Source organism: Misgurnus anguillicaudatus, chromosome 3 (assembly GCF_027580225.2).
Source record: "Misgurnus anguillicaudatus chromosome 3, ASM2758022v2, whole genome shotgun sequence".
Lineage (NCBI taxonomy): Eukaryota > Metazoa > Chordata > Actinopteri > Cypriniformes > Cobitidae > Misgurnus > Misgurnus anguillicaudatus.
In genome coordinates, this window is record NC_073339.2 from 43,665,233 (window position 1) to 43,684,966 (window position 19,734).

At 37.9% G+C, this 19,734-nt stretch overlaps 1 protein-coding gene across 2 annotated transcripts in view; it reads left to right on the forward strand.

Annotated features, from left to right (window-relative positions):
* klf7a (Kruppel like factor 7a) overlaps positions 1-19,734 on the forward strand; it is a 56,852-nt gene that overhangs the window by 17,467 nt on the left and 19,651 nt on the right. For both annotated transcript variants that reach the window (XM_055206127.2, XM_055206128.2), the window contains exon 2: positions 15,478-16,090. In XM_055206127.2, coding sequence (XP_055062102.2) covers positions 15,478-16,090 — 613 coding nt within the window. The remainder of the gene's footprint in view (positions 1-15,477; positions 16,091-19,734) is intronic.

The following is a 19,734-nucleotide window of genomic DNA, read 5'->3' on the forward strand; positions in this document are numbered from 1 at the left end:
AATATGCTTATTACATAAAATAATTTTATGTAATAAAAACATGTAATAAACAAATAAAAACTTTTTTTTACAAAAATGCTAATTATAATTATTGCATTTTATTTGCGATGACCTGGAAGATTTTGCGTCCATTTTTTCTCCGTATTTTTAACAAATCAAAAAAATTATGTATTTGTTTTCAGATAAACCAAATACAAAGTTATTTTAGTTAATATCCTTATTAAATAAAATAATTTAAACAAATAAAAACTTTATTTTACAAAAATGCTAATTATAATTACTGCAATTTATTTGCGTTGACCTGGAAGATTTAGATGACAATTATGTCCCAGGTTAAAGACCCCAAAGTTTAGCGGTTTCTTGAAAACGCTAGAAAACTGGTAAAAATTCCTTATTTGTGTTTTTATTTTTTAAATATATTAAAGGTACAAAAAGTCATAAACAATAGTCTGAAAATACGTCAATATCTTTTTTTTTTGGGGGGGGTAAATGTTCTGAATACAGTTCTAATTAAAATTTTGACATTTAACATTGCATATTTAAAATATAACAAATATTTTTATTAAATTTTTTTTGTCATGGTAAAAAAGGAAAAACAACTGGACGTAAAAGTATAAAAAGAGTTTGGATTTTTTCTGCTCTTTTCAAACAAGACAAACACCTTTGGCCACTGCATGGTCACATATTAAATTGCTTTTATTATTAGCTAAAAATTGTTAAATAAACATGAATCAGATCTGAAAAACTCATTTCTAGACCTCTGTGCTTGCTTTGAAAGCAAAAACATGTCCTACATAAACGCCCTTTAAAAACATGTCAGATTGGGGTCAATGGACGTGACCCCAAACTACAGCTTCTTCAAGTCTCACTGACTGATATTGAAAACATGTAGCGTTGGGAATACCTAATTGCGTTCCTTCCTCCGACAGTAAAACTAGCTTCAAATGGTCTAGCGCTGATTGATCCACGTACATCAGAGAGCCAGTTTATTGCTAATTACACCGCCTTTCCCCCTTAAGCGCAAACGTAAGATTAGCGCTAAAGCTCAGGAGAGACACAAACACTCTGAGCGCTTTATTTGCCTACGGCTTGTAAAAATGTGCCAGGCTTCTGCGCGAGTGTGATTTTTTAAATGCCGTTATGTCATATCTGTTATATTGTCGCCGCCTGGTTATCAGACTCCGAACGCAGGGCACACCGTACCCCTAGCACCTTTAAACAAGCTGCGGCAAGCATCTCCGATAAAACCGTAACCGAACAGATCGCGTAAGCAAAGGTAGCCTAATAAGCATGCTTAATTAAGCCGTTACCCTTCCCACTCCCGTTATATATGCGGTGATGCCAAACGCTGTGTTTGGAAAAGGACAGGTTCATATATCAACAAGATGACAAACGTCCTCAACGGACACATTTACATCTTTATCTGCAGCCATTATTTTGCTCCCCAATGCACACGGTGCTGTTAATGCTTGCGTCAACAGGCCTCTACCGGATACATTTCACAAGGCCAAGCTTTGCCTTTACGGTAACTTAAAAATGTCAGGAAGCATTAGTCTGCATTCAGCTAAAATAATGTGAGCGTTCTTACATGCAAAGTAGAAACTATTCCTGTAACATAAACTTAAAGATATCTTGCATGTTTTTCTGGTCATCTGAAGTTTGTTCAACTCAAAACTAAATTTAAAAAAAGTTCCATTAGAGTTAAAGCTAATTTCAAATGCTCCTTTTTCTCAACCACATTGGAGCCTGACATCAATGTTGTCTGACTTCTGCATCTCCTGCGTTTGCCTAAGACTACGTGTGAATGTGTGTGTGCAGGCTTACCGCAGATGAGATGTGGGTTATTTTTAGGCGCCGCCTGGCGAGGCTGTAAATGGGAGTTGCGAGGGCCAGTGTTGATGAGATCACGCCCGGCCCCATCATTCCCGTCCTATCGATCGTCCACGGCCTGAAGGGGGATTGTGTCTCTGGGTGCCGCCAGCTGGCCGGTCCCCTCCTGAATCAAAGCACCGGCAGGTGGTCATTTGTGTTGCCCCCCTCTCCCTTTAGCCAAGTCTTACATTACAGATCAATGGCCGATCGGAGAACGGGCTGGATGAGTTTCACTTCTGAGCCCATCCGTCAGGAGGGTGTCATTGGAGTAAGTGGATATCTGGAGTCAGTATGTGTATATCTAAAAGAACAAAATAGCTCTTTTGGTCAGGGTTCTTTGTTGTGTGCTATGGCTAATAACTAGCAGTATGCACACTAAACACAGGACGTCGGATAGACGTGCAGATCATGTCGATATTGGGTCCGTCGGTGCATGACCAATTCTGGACATCTATTCGACGTCCAAACTAGGTCCACTCTTTGGACGTCCAACCATGACCCTACTTAGACGTCATATTTATGGGCAACATTTGACGTTTGAACTGGGTAATTCTTTGGACATCATTTGGACGTCTATGACAGGCCCATATTACATGATTAGGCCTATAAAAATGTGTTTATTTACAAATATCAGCATTATTGTACCAACATGATTAATACTTACGAATAGTCTATATTATTTATACAGTACTGTTTTTTCTTCTCTCTTGAATTATATACAAATTCATCTAAATGTACAATTAAAAATCTGTAATTAAATGTGTAGTTCGGTATATTAAAAGTATATGACCATACTAACAATTTAAAATGAAAATATTCTTACCTATTCTCATAATGTTGAGTTCATGCTATGAATGCAATAAGTGTGCCTTATATACAATGTTAAGATATGGCTGTGTGGCCGAGTGGTTAGCGAGACTTGTTTATAACCCAGAGATCGATAGTTCGAATCCTACAGCCGGCAGGAAATGACCGAAGTGTTTCGGTGTTGCAATGGATGGGTGAAGTGCAGAGACAATCATCTCTTTTTTGCTTTGTCCATGTCTCTTTTCCTTACACGGAGGTCCTACGGATGTAAACATTTAGACGTGCAGAACACGTCAAAAAAAAGACGTCGCCTGGGCTACAAAACAACCCCTTTTATGGACTGGATTCGGACGTCCAAAATTTACATGAAAAAGACGTCATTCCGACGTCACTTTGATGGTGTTATTGGGAACTTCGTTACCAACAGTAAATAAAACAAGGCACACTTAAAAAATGGAGACAGGACTGCATTTAGTTACAATCCAAACGTGACGGGGATCTTTACAAAATTAGTCAAAAAAGAAAAACAAACGCCAATTAGGTGCGTTTCCATCAAGTTGTTTGAGCGAATAATGGTCGTATTGGGAACTTTGTGACCAACAGTAACTAAAACAAAGCATGCTTAAAAAATGAAGACAGGACTGAATTTAGTTACAATTGGGCAAGTTATAAATTTACTAGTAGCGCAGCTTGTAATTGCCAAACTGAATGCTGAGAGCACAGAAGAAGAAATGCAGAATTTCTGATGCAGGCACTAGCAGTAAAGGGCTTGTTATAGTTGTGCGTAGGTCCTACGGCGTAGCCGTGACAGCGTAGGTTCCGCGTCCGCGTTGATGTGCAAACATACGTGCAGACCACCGTAGGCAGTATTCACGCGTGTAACCACAATAGCAGCACGACCGCCAAAGAAGAAGAAGCTTGGCAAGTTAACCTACAAACGAAGAAGAAACAGCAACTTGTTGTGTATGATTTGAGAAGACCAGCAATGATGGAAGTAAATAAACAGCGACTTTTGTTGCAATTTGAGTTAAATCACTTCTCAACTTGGCTCATCTTTGTTCTCACCGTCGCAAATGGAAATACCTACTGTATGACGCAGTTTTTTTACCTGACGGGAGGGGTTCTGGTGGACCAATCACAGCACTTGGGGTCCGCGTAAAACAGATGCGCTGTTAAAAATTTTGCAAGGTGCACGTCAGGCTACGTAGAACTTACGCACGACTATAAATCAGCCTTAAGGGCATTGAGATGACGTCGAACCCCATATATGGTAAAGACAACGACAGCGGAAACAGCTAGATGGTCAGTTTCGTGGGTTTAATGTTTGCTGCGATATAATTTATTCTGCAAATTTGATCGTAAAAACATTTTTTGTGAAATTAAGGGACTTTTATTCAAAATTTGGCGTTTCCATCACTCGTTTCTTATGCGATACTTCAAAACGTGCATAAAATCTGTGTGTTGAAAACCTAGCTAATGTTGCATCATCAACACTTCATCCTAAGGAAACAGTAAAACAAGAAGTGTTGCAAAAATAGTTAAGCTAATAGAAAACTATGTATGCATTTTAAATGTGCCGTAAACAACCAGACGATGCTTAGACACAAAGCAATTCACCCAACTTGGCCTTCTTTTTGGCAGCATACATTAATGAAGACGCGTACATTAATCACTTTTAACTCCGAAGCTAATTTGCCCAAATTGTTTGGTATAATTTTCTATTTAAATGATCATTAAAATGACTTTTAAAGGTTAAATACTTTGTAGCATTGAAAAGCTGTAATAAATATACAAAATAATAATAAATGCATATTTACACCTGCTTTGCATATCTCACTTTTTATCATTTCTCATTAGTTTGCAACCTGTATCCCACATACACAATGCATTTGCTAAATTTGCAAAATAATAATATTATTTTTCATATGGCTCACACATACCGGCAATTTATTTACAATATTGTCCCTTAAATGCGGTATAAATTACTTAAGAAGAATGCATATGCCTAATACATAAATGAAAATTGATTGAATGCTGAATTAAGCATGCAGTGTGGTGAGGTCAACAGCGTAGCATGCTACCTTTCAAATGTTTGATACTGTTTCACATATTCCTAAAGAATAGGCAGTACAGTGCAATATGCAAGCATAGCCAATGTCTCTTTAAGTGCACGTGGTCTTAAACGGAGGTCGATAGGGAGACCTCAGATGTCCCAGTGCAAAATTTTCCCATTGTTGAAATTGGAAACCCATTGCGCACAGGTACTTGCCGCAGAGAAACAGGCCAGCATATTTTCCACTCTCTGAACTTTTGACAAATGTACCGACATGGCGATCAACAACCTGACCTGACAAATAACCCTGTTCCTCGGTTTTCGGAGAGCTTGTTGCCTTTCTGCTGCCAGCGGCCTTTGGCTTCGAACGGGTGACGCTAAATCATCTCCCAAAAATTAATAGAGCATTTCTCTGTCAACTCGCTTAACATCTGTTTGCATTTGATCTGCGTTTCTTCTAGGGCTCCTCATTCATTTTTATAACCAGCTTGTTTTATTAGCTTTGCTCTCTGTCAACTGCGGGGAAGTTGCATTTCGATGCTAATTGGCACGGTATCCCCGCTGAGCACGGGGGGAATATCGTATGGGGGTATCTTCAACTCATTTTTCAAATCAGATTATCTTATATCAAACTTAATAAAATGGGAGCAGTACCCATCTCACATTACGCTCACCCATCGCTCGGTTTATGGCGGCCGTAAAACGTCGGGGCGCTGCCATGACAGAGTTTCGGTGGCTAGAGGGCGTGCTGGGACAGAGGAGGAAGTAACGTGTTGTCACAGGTGCACAGATGCAGAAAAGATAACTGCGCAGCGGGTTCGACTATAGGAGGCAGATGTGTCAACGTCGCTGTCATAACGACTGATCCCGTGCCAGGTTTGCCCCTTTACAGATAATAGATCGGCGTCGCACTCACGGCAAGGAACAGGTCACAAATCAGCAGAGATGGACGGGCGTCGGAAAAAAAGGGTACTTACGTGACTGACAGTTAAGGGCCTTGTGTTTCTCGCTCTCATATTCTCAGCTGCGCTCGCTGCAGGGCACGTCACAGATGACTCACTTTATCAGTTTAAACCTCACAATGTTTGACAGTCACTCATTCCACGACGTGGTGCGAGATGCCGACAGGGGGTCTTCACTCGCACGGCTGCGGCGCACAATGACATCAGATACTGTTGTATTTTCACGCTGTGTAAATCTGCTTTGGAGTTGATTTTATCAGTTTATTTATACATTTATATCTCTATATCTTTGTTTACTATTAATACCATCTTAAAAATAAAGGACTGTATGGTTCCATAGAGAACCTTTAACATCCACAGAACCTTTCTGTTGCATAAAGGGGGGGGATGACTTGCGTTATTTTGTTTATCTGCGATGCGTATTGCAATATGAGAAATACTGGATGACTTCACAACACTACTTGAAAAGCACTGTTTGATAGGAATTTACTTCTGCCTTGAATTTCTTGTTTACATCTGTGATTGCAACGCAAGTAAAATAGTTGCGTGATGGTATAACATACCTCTTGTCAAGAGACTAGATTCTTTAGGATGCATATTATTTGTTATCACAATGTCTTTTGCAAGGTGAAATGTTATTGAATCTTTGATTTTTCTCTGCCGTTTAATTAATCTTTCAGAAAAAATGCCATGCATGTTCTGCGATGCAACTATTGAAGATGCATACATTGCGGTGTCGATATTGAAACAATATATTGTGCAGCCCTAGTTGGTATTAAATTATGTCTTTTTGTGGCAATCGACATAAATAAATTATTCCTTTATAGGTTTTTATTTTTAAAATCCGTAACTGTGGTATAATCACAATAATACACGGGCTTAAGTGTCTTTTGTATAAAACAATCAGTCCTTCCAGAAAAACGCTGAGTTTTTTGTGATTGTTGCGGGCAAAAATCTTTGATCTTGCAGCATGTTTTCTTAAAAAATGTGATGGAATATGCAGGATATTTAATTGCAGGAACTTGCAAAAATTGCGGGAGCTTGCAAAAATTGCAAGAACTTGCAAAAACTGTGTGAACTTGCAAAAACTGTTATCTTTTCAATGTTCACGTCACATAATCACGTCATTTCAAAACGTTCCCATGGCAACAGAAGGCATGGCTGCGCTTATGTGAGGTAAATGCAACACTTTTCAACTTTCTGCTAAGATATATGTGATTTTTGCTACGAAAATGCAGATTATTAAATCATGCAAGCTCGGCATATTTTAGTGCACAGAAATCTGCGATTTATGCTGTGAAAGTGCGGCGTATTTGAAAAAATGCGCCCCCTGCATAAATATGCGGACTTTGGCTGATTATGCGTTAAATCATGCGATCGCATAATCGCGTTTTTTCTGGAGGGACTGAACAATAGCTGCATTTTATAACCTTGAAGTTGCGCAAATTGAAATGGCGAATTGAAAATGCGCCCAATGGAAATACAGCAACTTCACATAAACTCCCATATATTGCAAAAAAGTTTTTACGCTCAGGTGAGGTGGTTTTCAAGGCAATTAAAAAAAAAAGGAATATATCGCAAAACCAGAGGTCATCTGATGGGCGTACGTGCATAAAAATCACACTTATCATTCTTTAAATATGGCACTGTATGTTTGATTGGAGGACTAGACAGAAGAGGTGTGTTCGACTAATCATGTCAAGTGCATGACATAAAAATACCGCAAGAACGATTCGGGATTTGACTGCCATGTATGCTTTCAAGTCGCTCTTGCGATATTTTGATGTCATCCGCATTTCGGCCAGCGTGGCATCGTAAAAAGTCACTCCCGTCACCATGGTCATAATTACTAATCGCGAGACAATTACTTTTTAGTCGCATAACATTGGTTTATGGAAACGCCGTCATTTTGCGACAATTTTTCGTTGACATTTAGAAAATAACTTGAAAGTTTTGTGAAAATGCAGCTAGTAATATGATAAAAAAGCAATACCTTCAAACATGGCTCATCTGATCAAATTTTGCGTCCAGTAGTTTCACCTTAAAAAGTTTACATTACACTAAAGATGTTTGGGATTTTTGTATGTGGCTACCCATTCATAATTAACCCATATCATCCATGTAAATAGCAAATAGTGATGGATTTAAAAAGACGGTAAATGACCTTGAGAGTTGGAATTTGTGCTTTGTTTTATGTTGTAGCCTCTTGCAGATCAGGTGTGACCCACACAGGGAATATGACATGAAATTCAAGCCATCTGTTGGGCAACTGAATGACGCTCTGTCTTTTTATTGCCTATTTTATGACAAAAGCGGGCCGTTGAGTTTTGATTAAACATCCAAATTGTCGGAGATTGCAAATCTGCAGAGAATCTTTTTATTGCCGTGTTTTCTAACTGATTGGCATCGGGCCGTTCAATGCGACCCGAGCTCTGCAGTACACGCATTGCTGCCATTTTAAGTAATAATATCCCTGAATGTCACTGCCTCTGGGCCCACGAGGGGGAGGTGCGAGAGAAAGAGTGATGAGCAAAAAAAACGAGAAATGGAAAAAAAACATGGCCGCAGGTCTCCTAAAAAATCTATCCCTTTCACCGACACAAGCGCACACATACTTGCACCTTTCTGTCTGTCGCATCCCGTCTGCACTCTAGAACCCTGTCTGCTTGGGTTTCTGTCATACGTGTGATGGTTTAACATGGGCGGGCATGACACGCTGGACCGCTGAACCCTGGAGCACGGTACAAAATCAATCCCTGCCGTGTCGACGTGTGTCCAAAGGTCCCGTACGGCACACTCCTGGCGTGCTGAGTGAAAGCTTTTAAATGTCATTGGTCGGGATTTAGTTCAGAAACATGCACACACTCAACATCACTGCTTCATTAAAGTGAATAATTGCCTGTCAGGTCAGGACACGGAGAGAAGACGCTCATGTTTCTGTAAAAGATTTATAGAAATACAAATATTTTTGTTTTAAAAGAGTTCACTGAGATTTCTCCACCATATGGTTTGGAGCTGTACTGGTGCACTAATAAGATCAATATTGAACATTTCTGTTGGTGATAAATGTCACACGCTTTAAAGCGTTTAGATATTCGTAGGACTAAATGCTGAGTGACGTCTCGGGTAATACAAATTTAGCTTACTCCGCTACCTGACTCTCACGAAACCTTCGAGTTCAACGCTGACATTAAAATGCTTTAAACGCAGAGAAAACAGCACATGTTCTTTTCATAAAATGACAAGGAAACAATATTGCCTAGCAACAGAAGCGGCGACGATCCACCGTCATGATTCAAACCAGAGACATTTATAGCCAGAGGCCAGTTTGTCTGAGATGAGATGGGTTACTGCTTTTTATCATTTGTAAAAGGTGTGGGTCACGTAATGAAAAACATCACACATAATAAAAATTGGCATAACGTTTTATCTTACTGTTATTGCTTTTGCACAAATAGATGTGTAAAACAGCTATTAAAAGAGACAACAAGATGAAGTTTTGCAGTAGTGTTAATCTGGTTGGAGTGTTGATGTAGCTCATTAGGTGGAGCATTGCGTAAGAGTGCAAAGGTTATGGCTTCGATCCCTTGCAGATGAAATGTATACATTGTAATGCACTCGAAATCAATTCGTATGAAAGCATCAGCCAAATCCAAAAATATGAATGTGGTTACTTGTACCATGGATCAAAATTATGTGACGCGGCCAGTAGCGGATCGAATGGACCTTGAGCTCCTCATGCGACTGCTTTAGCCCTCTAATGAAAAACCAATAGGAGCAAAGCAGCATTTTATAATGCATACAGTATTGTGCAAAAGTCTTAGGCCACCACCATTTGTTTTGTTTAGCAAAGTTTTAATGATCATACATATTCATTTTTCCTTTTCTTTGTTACGATACAAGCTGAAAATACAGGAATAATGTACACGCAATTTTAAAAACCCGGAACAAAGTGGCAACATCTTGAACTCTTTTGATGAGACTGAAGTCATTAGATTAGAAATTAAGATTTCATTTAATATATGTTTAAGAGGTTTTTAATATTACATACAAATTTCCTGTATTTTCTGCCTGTTTTATAATGAACAGACTAAGAAGTATATGTGACCCAGGACCACAAAGCCACCAAAAAAACATCCAACTTTTACTTAAAAAGTAAAAAATATTAGTTTAAAGTAGGGCTGTCAATAGATTAAAAAAATTAATCTAGATTAATCGCATGATTTCATGAGTTAACTGTGATTAATCGCAAATTAATCGCACATTTTTATCCATTCTAAATTTACCCTAATTTAACACTTTTCAGGTTTTTAATATTCTAATCATATATACATATATAGATGCTTTATGCAAATGTATGTTAACAACAGCCTGTTTACATTTTAACAGAATCACCAGCCATTGTTTTGTATATGAGTCGGAATTAGCAAATTTAAAAAAAATAGTTGTTCATATTTTGACATTCTCTATTAAAACATAGAACAATGCATGATTTGTTGAAATATAACAAAATATGACAGAACTACACGTGTTTGAAGTTGAAAGAGTCAAATTACCACAAACATTTCCACATCCATACATTATATTACCACATCAATACCTTAAAATCACTGATAAAACTAATAGATTTAGCACACACAAAGCAAAAACATCATCAATGTATGTTCAACTTTTTTTCCTTTTGTTTGATTGACATTGAGACAGACTGCTTAAAATCTAAGTGATCTAATATAATGTTACACATCAGATAGTTTTACCCAACAGTTAACCAAACATTTACTTAAAACATAACAGATTATAGAGCCTACCTGCGTGAATTCTTATCAAAACAGATATTTGTAAAACTGTAATTTTGTGTAGATGTCTATATATCCGGGTCGCGCACTCGCGCGTCTGTGTGCACGCGCTTCAGATATCAGTCAGTCAGCGTGAGGGGATTGCTTTTGAGTCTTGTCGCTCTTAATAACTCTTTAACATTAATCAGGTACCGAACTTTATCTCTCTTAATGACTCTTTTAACATCAAGCAAGTCCTGCAGTCTATTTTCTAAGTCATGCATAAAAGCGAAACCAAAATGAATTGAGCCGCATCTTTGTATTAGATTAAGCATTAGGAGGACGGTAACGTTACACCTCTCAGACGTATAAATAAAGATCATATCAGATGTCCAACGAGCATTTAGAGCATTGGATTTGGTAGACGATTTGCTTAATGTTCTTATTTCTATGAAAACCTTTTACTCATTTAGAGAGAGTCACATTTGTCTGCGTCTCTGTTCATTCAACTGTATGGGCTGGACCAAGGGTCAAACAGAAATTGCGCGTTGCGTTAATCTCGTTAATAAAATTAGTGGCGTTAAAATGAATTTGCGTTAACGCGTTATTAACGCGTTAATTTTGACAGCCCTAGTTTAAAGTTGTCCAAATGAAGTCCTTGGCAACACATATTACCACTTATAAATACTTTTTAAAATATATTTACAATAGGAACTAAAAAATAAACATCTTTATTAATAACCTAATGATTTTTGATCATTTAAAAATTGATAATGTTGCCCCATACATTGTATTGTTGGCTGTTGCTACAAATATACTTATTAAGTCAAATGTGACTTATGACTCACTGTAAAAAGTAAAAATTGGATTAACTTTCAATTGGTAACAACTAAAATCTTGAGGGTTTTTTTTTTCAACTTAAATGTTCTTACTTGGTGAGGGGTACAAATATTTTTTAAATGATTTGAGTTGGTAACACCTAAAATATTTAAACATTTTCAAGATTAATTTTTTGTTTAAAGTGAGAAAAATAGTTTGAAAAAAACGTGAACTTTTAGGTGTTACCAATTTACGGAGCCCCTAAGGGTACATGGAGCAAAAATTAAATAAAGTTTAGTTTCACGTGCGCACGTGAAACTATCGCGCGCTCACGTGAAACTATCGCGTGCTCACGTGAACCTACACTCAAAAAAATTATTCATTGGATTAACTCAATAAAATTGTGGGCAGGATTTCCATCCAATATGAATGTGTACCCCTAACTCATAAAAAACTGCTTTACACAATAAAAATATATTGAGTTAGTCCAACTCAATTTAAAGTAAATGGCAATACTCAATTAGTTGCCTCAACTCAATTTAGTGTAGTCTGAATAACTCAATTTAGCATAGTTTGAGTAACACAATGTAGTGTAGTCTGAATAACTCAATTCTGTTATTTTATATAAAACGTTTTTATATCATACTAATTAGCATAAGCACATGTTGCATGCCAATAATAATAACATATGATACTTTGGATGAGCAAGTGAGAAGAGACTGATCTCCAAACTGGCATTAACACAGTTAGTGCTCATTGAGAGATATACGTCGCATCCACAACCTAACCACAAGCGCCACTCTTCTGCACGATGGTAACCAAACAATTTGAAAAAAATATAACACAAACGCTTCTAAATCAATAAGATAAACGGACATTAAACACTATTAAGTCTTTCTCTTTACCTAAAAATGCATAAAATAACACTAAATTAACAAAATTACTCTCCAAAAGCAGTTGCATGCAAAGCATGCTGGGAAATTCTTTTTCCAGAACCCAAACTCAAACTAATTGTGTTAACGCAATTAAAAAGAAATCAATAAATTATAGTACATATTCTTTTTGTGTTAGACTAATTAAATATATATACTTTTTGCTTTTAATGAGGTATTTTTAATTAATTGAACACAATTTTAATGTGTCATTTCTAAGAAGGGCTTGAATCATTTTTTTGAGTGTATCGCGTGCTCACGTGAACCTATCGCGTGCTCACTTGAAACTTTCGCCTGCTCACTTGAAACTTTCGCGTGCTCACGTGAAACTTTCGCATGCTCACGTGAAACTATCGAGTTTAGTTTCGCGTGCTCACGTGAAACTTTCGCGTGCTCACGTGAAACTTTCGCGTGCGCACGTGAAACTATCGCGTGCTCACGTGACACTATCGCGTGCTCACGTGAAACTATCGCGTGCTCATGTGAAACTATCGCATGCTCACGTAAAACTTTACTTAAAAAAAAAATTCTGCACATGAAGGCTTCGCGTGAACACATGAAAGTTTCGCGTGAGCACATGTAACTAAACTTTTGATTTTTTTACTCCAATGTCACCTTTGGGGGTCGATACCAATTGAAGTAATTTTCAATAATTTTTTTTGTTTAACAATTTTTACTTTTTACAGTGGGTCATAAGTCACACGGTTGTAGCAATAGTAAACAATAAATTTTATTGGTCAACATTATCGGTTTTTAAATCATCAAAAATCATTACAGTGTTAATAAAGGTCATGTTTTATGAAGATTTTTTTATTTCCTATAGTAAATATAGTAAAAAAATATTTATAATTAGTAATATGTGTTGCTAAGGATCTCATTTGGACAACTTTAAAAGGCAATTTTCTCAATATTTAAATTTTTTTGCACCCTCAGATTCCAGATTTTCAAATAGCTGTACCTTGGTGAAATATTGTCCTATCCTAACAAACATCATACATCAATGGAAAGCTTGTTTATTAAGCTTTCGGATGGTGTATAAATCTCAATTTAAAAACACTGACCCTTATGACTGTTTTTGTGACCCATATATGGTCCTTTTACTACTGTAAAAATGACAAATCTAATGGTGACGTATTGGTTTAAAACTTTTGCACAGTACTGCATGTTAATGGCATGATCAAAGCATAAATAATACATATTATAAAGAGAATCAAAATGACCTCTAGTCAACGAATGGGCACTCTATGACATTTCTCAGGCGATTTAAATTAACAGCAAGAAAAATATATGTTATAAGCCTTTAAACAACATGTGGTAATCTCAGCTTTCATGACATAAACACATAATCATATTATGTTTACGCTGTTATTCTGCATGCAATTCTGTAACTATAGCCATCCGAAATGGAATAATCCAAATCTGATGTCTCTCTCTCTTTCTTTCTCTCTCTCTCTCTCGTTCTGTTTGAAGAGCCAGTATTGCTCCACATAAAGCACTCTTAACAAGCAATTCAGGGCAGGTCTGTTTCTTCAGCTCCAGAGAGCTCGAGTCTGGCTTGTGCAATCAATCACAGTGCAACCATCTATTTCTGAAGACCTGCTGAAGCAAATGATATGCAGTCTCGCTCTCAGTAGCCAGTTAACTGTCCAGAAAGAGATTACTGTGAAAACAAAATTGCATTTCTTTACATGAAGCGCTAACAAGGCAGAATGGGCAGAACGATTTTATCTTTCTTTTTAATTGCTTGTTCATTTAGTTAAATAGCCACAGACTGTAAAGAAACAAAGGACCAAAAACACTGATCGACTACCGGATATAATGGGGTTATTTGTATAAATCAACTTAAACGTTTTCAATTTTGATGTATAGATTTTGACATTTGTGAGTCGCACAGGTATATTTGTAGCAATAGCCAACATGCATAGTATGGGTCAAAATTACTGATTTTTCATCATTAGGATATTAAATAAAGATCATGTTCTATGAAGATATTTTGTCAATTTCCTACCATTAATATATAAAAATGCATTTATCATTAGTAATATTTGTTGGTATGGACTTCATTTGGACAACTTTGATTGCGATTTTGAGTTTTTTGCACCTTCAGATTTCAAATTTTCAAATACTGTAGTTGTATCTCTTCCAAATATTGTCCTATCCTAACAAACCATACATCAATAGAAAGTTTACTTATTATATCTAAATCTAATAAAAAAATTGACTAGGGATGCACCGATAGGATTTTTTTGGGCCGATTCCGAACAGACAACTTCTGGCCGATACCAATGCCGATACCGATATTAAACACTTGTATACAATATTATACAGTTGGTCTATTAGCTAGTTTATTTCTGCATCAAATTATTTTTACTGAACATGGATTGGATCTAATTAACATTCAACTGACCAACATAATAAGAGAGGCACAAATTAAGCTAAAACAAAAATAATAAGACAGCATGACAACCTTCAAAGGTGGTTTTTGCTATTCAGCATTTATTTTATTAACAACATCAATTCATTTTTTACATATAATGGATTTCTTTATGCAGTTAATTAATAAACAATCGGTATCGGCCTTTCTCGTGCTATTGCCGATATGCCGATGGTTTCAAATTCATCTAAAATCGGCCGATAAATATCGGTGGCCGATACATCGGTGCATCACTTAAATTGACCCTTATTACTGTTTTATAGTCCAGGCTCACATATGGGCGTCATTCATGACAAATTTGTGTTTGACCAATTAGTCCAATTAGCACAATGCATGTCTTTACATTTAAGGGGGACATATAATGAAAATCTGAGTTTTTGCATTCTTAAGTGCTATAATTGGGTGCCCAGTGCTTGTATCAACCTAGAAAATGTGAAAAAGATTAACCCGATAACTTAGTTTTGGTAAACCATTCTCTGCAAGCATGTAAAAAATAGGTCATTCAAATTTGGCTCCCCTTGTGATGTCAGAACGGGATAATACCGCCTCTTAATCTGCACTATCCAACCACGGCACTGACATTTAGTGCAGAGATCAGCTCATTTGAATTTTAAAAGGACACACCCATTTTTTCTCACACCTACAAAGTGGCAATTTTAACATGTTATAATAAATTATGTATATGTTATTTTGAGCTAGAACTTCACATATGTACTCTTGGGTTACCAAAGATTTTTTTGACATCTTAAAAAAAAGTCTTGTGTAATTTCCCCTTTAAGAAAAGTGAAACATTTGAACATTCAAACCGTATCTTTTTCCGTAGACGTGTTTGGAGTTGGAGCGCTACCTTCAGACGGAACCAAAGAGGTTCTCCGATCTCTTCGACGAGGAACTAGACGACCTCCTCACCCCGTCATTTATGAAGGAAGACAGCGAGGAAGATCTGTTAGACCCTGTCCTACCCAGCCTGAACGAGCCTCCTAGCCCACCTCCTTCTCATCTTACTCCACGTAAAGAACCCATCTCTTCCTCCTCCGCTAAAGTGACATCTCCAGATATCACCTTAGGGGTCAACGCTGCCCAGCTGAACGCCGTCACGTCTCTAACACCACCCTCATCCCCGGAACTGGGTCGTCACCTGGTCAAACCCACCCATACCCTCAGTGCCTCACCCGACGGGACCCTCACGCTCAAGCTGGTTGCCCGAAAGGTGGGCTTGAGCACCGCCAAGCTGGTGGCGGCCCATCCTGTACCGCTCTCTCCGCAGAATGGAAACAGTGGGGCGCAGAGCGATGGGGAACAGGGGGGGACCTGCTCCATAGGAGCTGGTGAGATGGCGGAAAACAAGAAGAGAGTCCATCGCTGCCAGTTCAATGGCTGTCGGAAGGTCTATACTAAAAGCTCACACTTGAAGGCACACCAGAGGACACACACAGGTAACCACATACAGATGGCAATATATATTTTTACTGGCAAATGTATTTTAATTGGTAACATGTAAAAGAAAATGAATAATCAAGGCATGCCGACTGAAATGTAGACCTAATGTATAAAACCAAATCTAGTTCCTTCAATTAAAAAAGTCAGTTTGAAACTATTTCTGATTTACATAGAAATATCTCTTTTTAAAAAGCCTCAAACTTTTATTGCTACACGTCTAAAATCTGTTTTTGTTACGCTTGACACATTTGCATCCCATGAGCCTGATTTACACAAGTATTGAAGTGTTGTGCTGAAGTGTTGTCGCAAATATACACATCAGACAGACAGTTTAGATTTATTGAAAGTCTAGAAAACGCTAATTGGAGTTGGAAGGGAAGCATCACTAGTGTCGCTCATGGTTTGGTTTGGGGATTTAAACAAACCTTAATTTTAAAGGACAAGTTCGGTATTTTACACTTAAAGCCCTGTTTTCAGATTGTTTATGCTGAAATAGAACGGTTTTGACTGAAATGTCGACATATGCGGCTGCCCCGAGAATTTTCGGGTGTTTGTGTTTCACCTCCCACCTCTACAATGGGTTTATAGGTGCACTGGAACAATCCTTCCTAAAATGCATTAAACTTTCGTTTACAAAGACGTGAAACTCACCGAGTGGTCAGGGGTGTTCACTGATATTCTCACACAAAAATCGCTGCAAAAGATGCTTTCCAGCAGCTGTTTTATCGTAGTTTTTGCCAACTCCATTGACTTGTATTAGATGTGCTGTAAGGTACGGTATTACTCCGCGCCGGGAACTTTGTTTCTATTCTTGCAATTGGCAAAGGTGGATTAGCGCCACCACCTGGGCTGGAGTGTCTATTATTCAAGCTCTCAGCGGAGGAATGTACGGGTGTGAGGCGTTTGGAAAAATAGGTCCACAGGTTTACAACAAATGCTAAAACACCTGTTGGAAAGCATCTTTTGCACCGATTCAGTGAACACCCCTGACCACTCGCTGAGTTTCACATCTTTGTAAACGAAAGTTTAATGCACTTTAGAAAGGATTGTTCCTGTGCACCTATAAACCCATTGTAGAGGTGGGAGGTGAAACACAAACACCCGAAAATTCTCGGGGCAGCCGCATATGTCGAAATTTCAGTCAAATCGGTTCTATTTCACCATAAACAATCTGAAAACAGGGCTTTAAGTGTAAAATACCAAACTTGTCCTTTAAAGGATTATTCCACTTTCATTAAAATACTGATAATTTACTCACTCCCATTTCATCCAAGATGTTTATGTCTTTTTTTGTTCAATGAGAAGAAATTGAGTTTTTGAGGAAAACATTCCAGGATTTTTCTCCATATAGTGGACTTTTGTGGACCTCAACAGTTTACAGTGTCAATGCAGCTTCAAAGTACTCTAAACGATCCCAAAGGAGGCATGAGGGTCTTATCTAGAGAAATGATCGTAATTTTTACCCAAAAAAAAAAAAGAAATATATATATATATATGTATGTTTAAACCACAACTTCTCATCTTGCATTAGCCTTGTGGGGCGGCAGCGTGACCTTACGTATTACGTAATCACATCGAAAGGTCACGCATGACGTATGCGTAACTACCGCTCCAGTGTTTAAAAGTGTGGAGAAAGAGAACTATTCCGACATTGTAGTATGTAAAATGATACTAATTAATGTCTTTGTGTCAGTTTATTGTTTAAAATGGTCTGCAAGTGTGCATTTCACATATGTAATGTGTGACCTTTCTACGTGAATACTTAGGGGGCGTGCACACAAAAGCTTTTACGCCCACGCCCGGCACATGTTTTCAGTTGTTTCCAATGGAAGCCCGGTGTTTTTTAAACGAGCCAATAGATGGAGGTTTTGGGTGAAAAGCTCTGCTCGTCAATGTCAGTTCTCACACGGCCGTCCAATCACGGTGGAGGAGGGGCGGGACAAGTATCACAACAACCAACCAGCTCACAGCTGAAGTATCACATCTACCAAAGCTGAAGAAAGCTGGCGCTCAGCTGAAGAAAGATGACGCTCAGCTGAAAAAACAGCTGGCATTCAGCGTCCTTCATGCATTTTTTGAGCCGTGAAAAAAAGCTTTGGTGTGTCCTGTCCCTTAACTCTTTCCCCGCCATTGACGAGATATCTCGTCAATCAAGAGAAAACGCTTCCCCGCCAATGACGAGTATTTCCGTCTTTCCGCAACACCGCTATTATCCACTAGGTGGCGCCCTTCCGCAACTTTTTAAAACCGGAAGTATTGCCCTATGTCAAGCTGCTGCATGTCCGTGTCTGTTTTAAAGATCGCTCTGAATGGGATCTCTATGAAAAGTCCGTCACAAAATTGGAATTATCTCTGCTTTTTGCTCAAAATGTGGTGTTTTTGCAGAAACCTACCCATATTCAAAAGCTGATTACAAAAGAACTACTGAAGGTAGGATGAAACATTTTTTTAGTTTGAAAGCAGAGGGTCTGTTCTTTCATTTGGTATATTGTATGTTTATATATTTGAAGAAGAACATTTTCTGTAAGGCATTAAACTTTTGTGAAAATCATGAAAAACGCTGGCGCTGGCTGGCAACTTTTTTTTAAAAACGATGGCGGTGAAAGAGTTAAGGTCATGCTGGTGCGTCACACGGCTAGTGCAAAACGAGTTGTGGTTTAAAGGTAAATATTTTTATTTCTTTTGGCAAAAATGATGATTTTTTTCGCTAGATAAGACCGTTATGCCTCGGTTGGGATCGTTTTGGGCCCTTTTGAAGCTGCATTGAAACTGTAAATTGTCCACTAAAGTCCACTATATGGAGAAATGGATTGATGTGTCAAAACACATGACTTTTTTAGGGAGGTTGTGATAATATTTTCTAAATGATACGATTCGTGATTCTTGGCTAGTAAAATATAAAATGCATAAACAAGCTCCAGTTGCGTTTTGTCTTTTTAAAATAAGACACTTTAATGTTTTAAATGATGTATATCATATCTGTTTGTCTAAAAATAGGCAGAGTAATCATAAGAGTGAAGTGTCTTTGCGGAGTGATCAAAAAATAAAGAGTTTGCGGTGCCCGCACCGTGGTCAGACCTCAGAAAGTTATGTTACGATTTATATTTTTAAAATACACATAAAAATAATTGCTCAGTTATTTTTCCCCCCAAAAAAGGGAATCAAAATTAATAATTGTCACTGCATATTAAGCTGGTATACAATGAAGTATTCTAATAACAAAAAAATGACCTACCTCAGCTTTTAAGACACTTATATATATATATAATATATATACCGGCCAGAAAAACTCGGCCAGTCCGGCCACATTCATTCGTCGTTTTCTGTATCATACTTCACACAATAACCGAAAACCTGAAATAATTAATGGCACTTTTCCGTCATCATGGCAGCCTGCCTGTCACATCGCTCGCTTGCAAACATTTTCTCAAGGTTGCAACAGTACTTTCTCAGCAAATCCGAACGGTGCGGGAAACGGCAATAATTCTCTGTCTCTTCGATCTCAATCCAAAAGCACTCAGACTGCTGTCTCGAAGCTGTCCGGCGAGTGAATAACTGCTCCATGATGGATAGACTGGCCGGAATGAGACGTATTCGCCCGTATATTTCCCTACGTCTGCTCTACGCCAGTTAACGCACC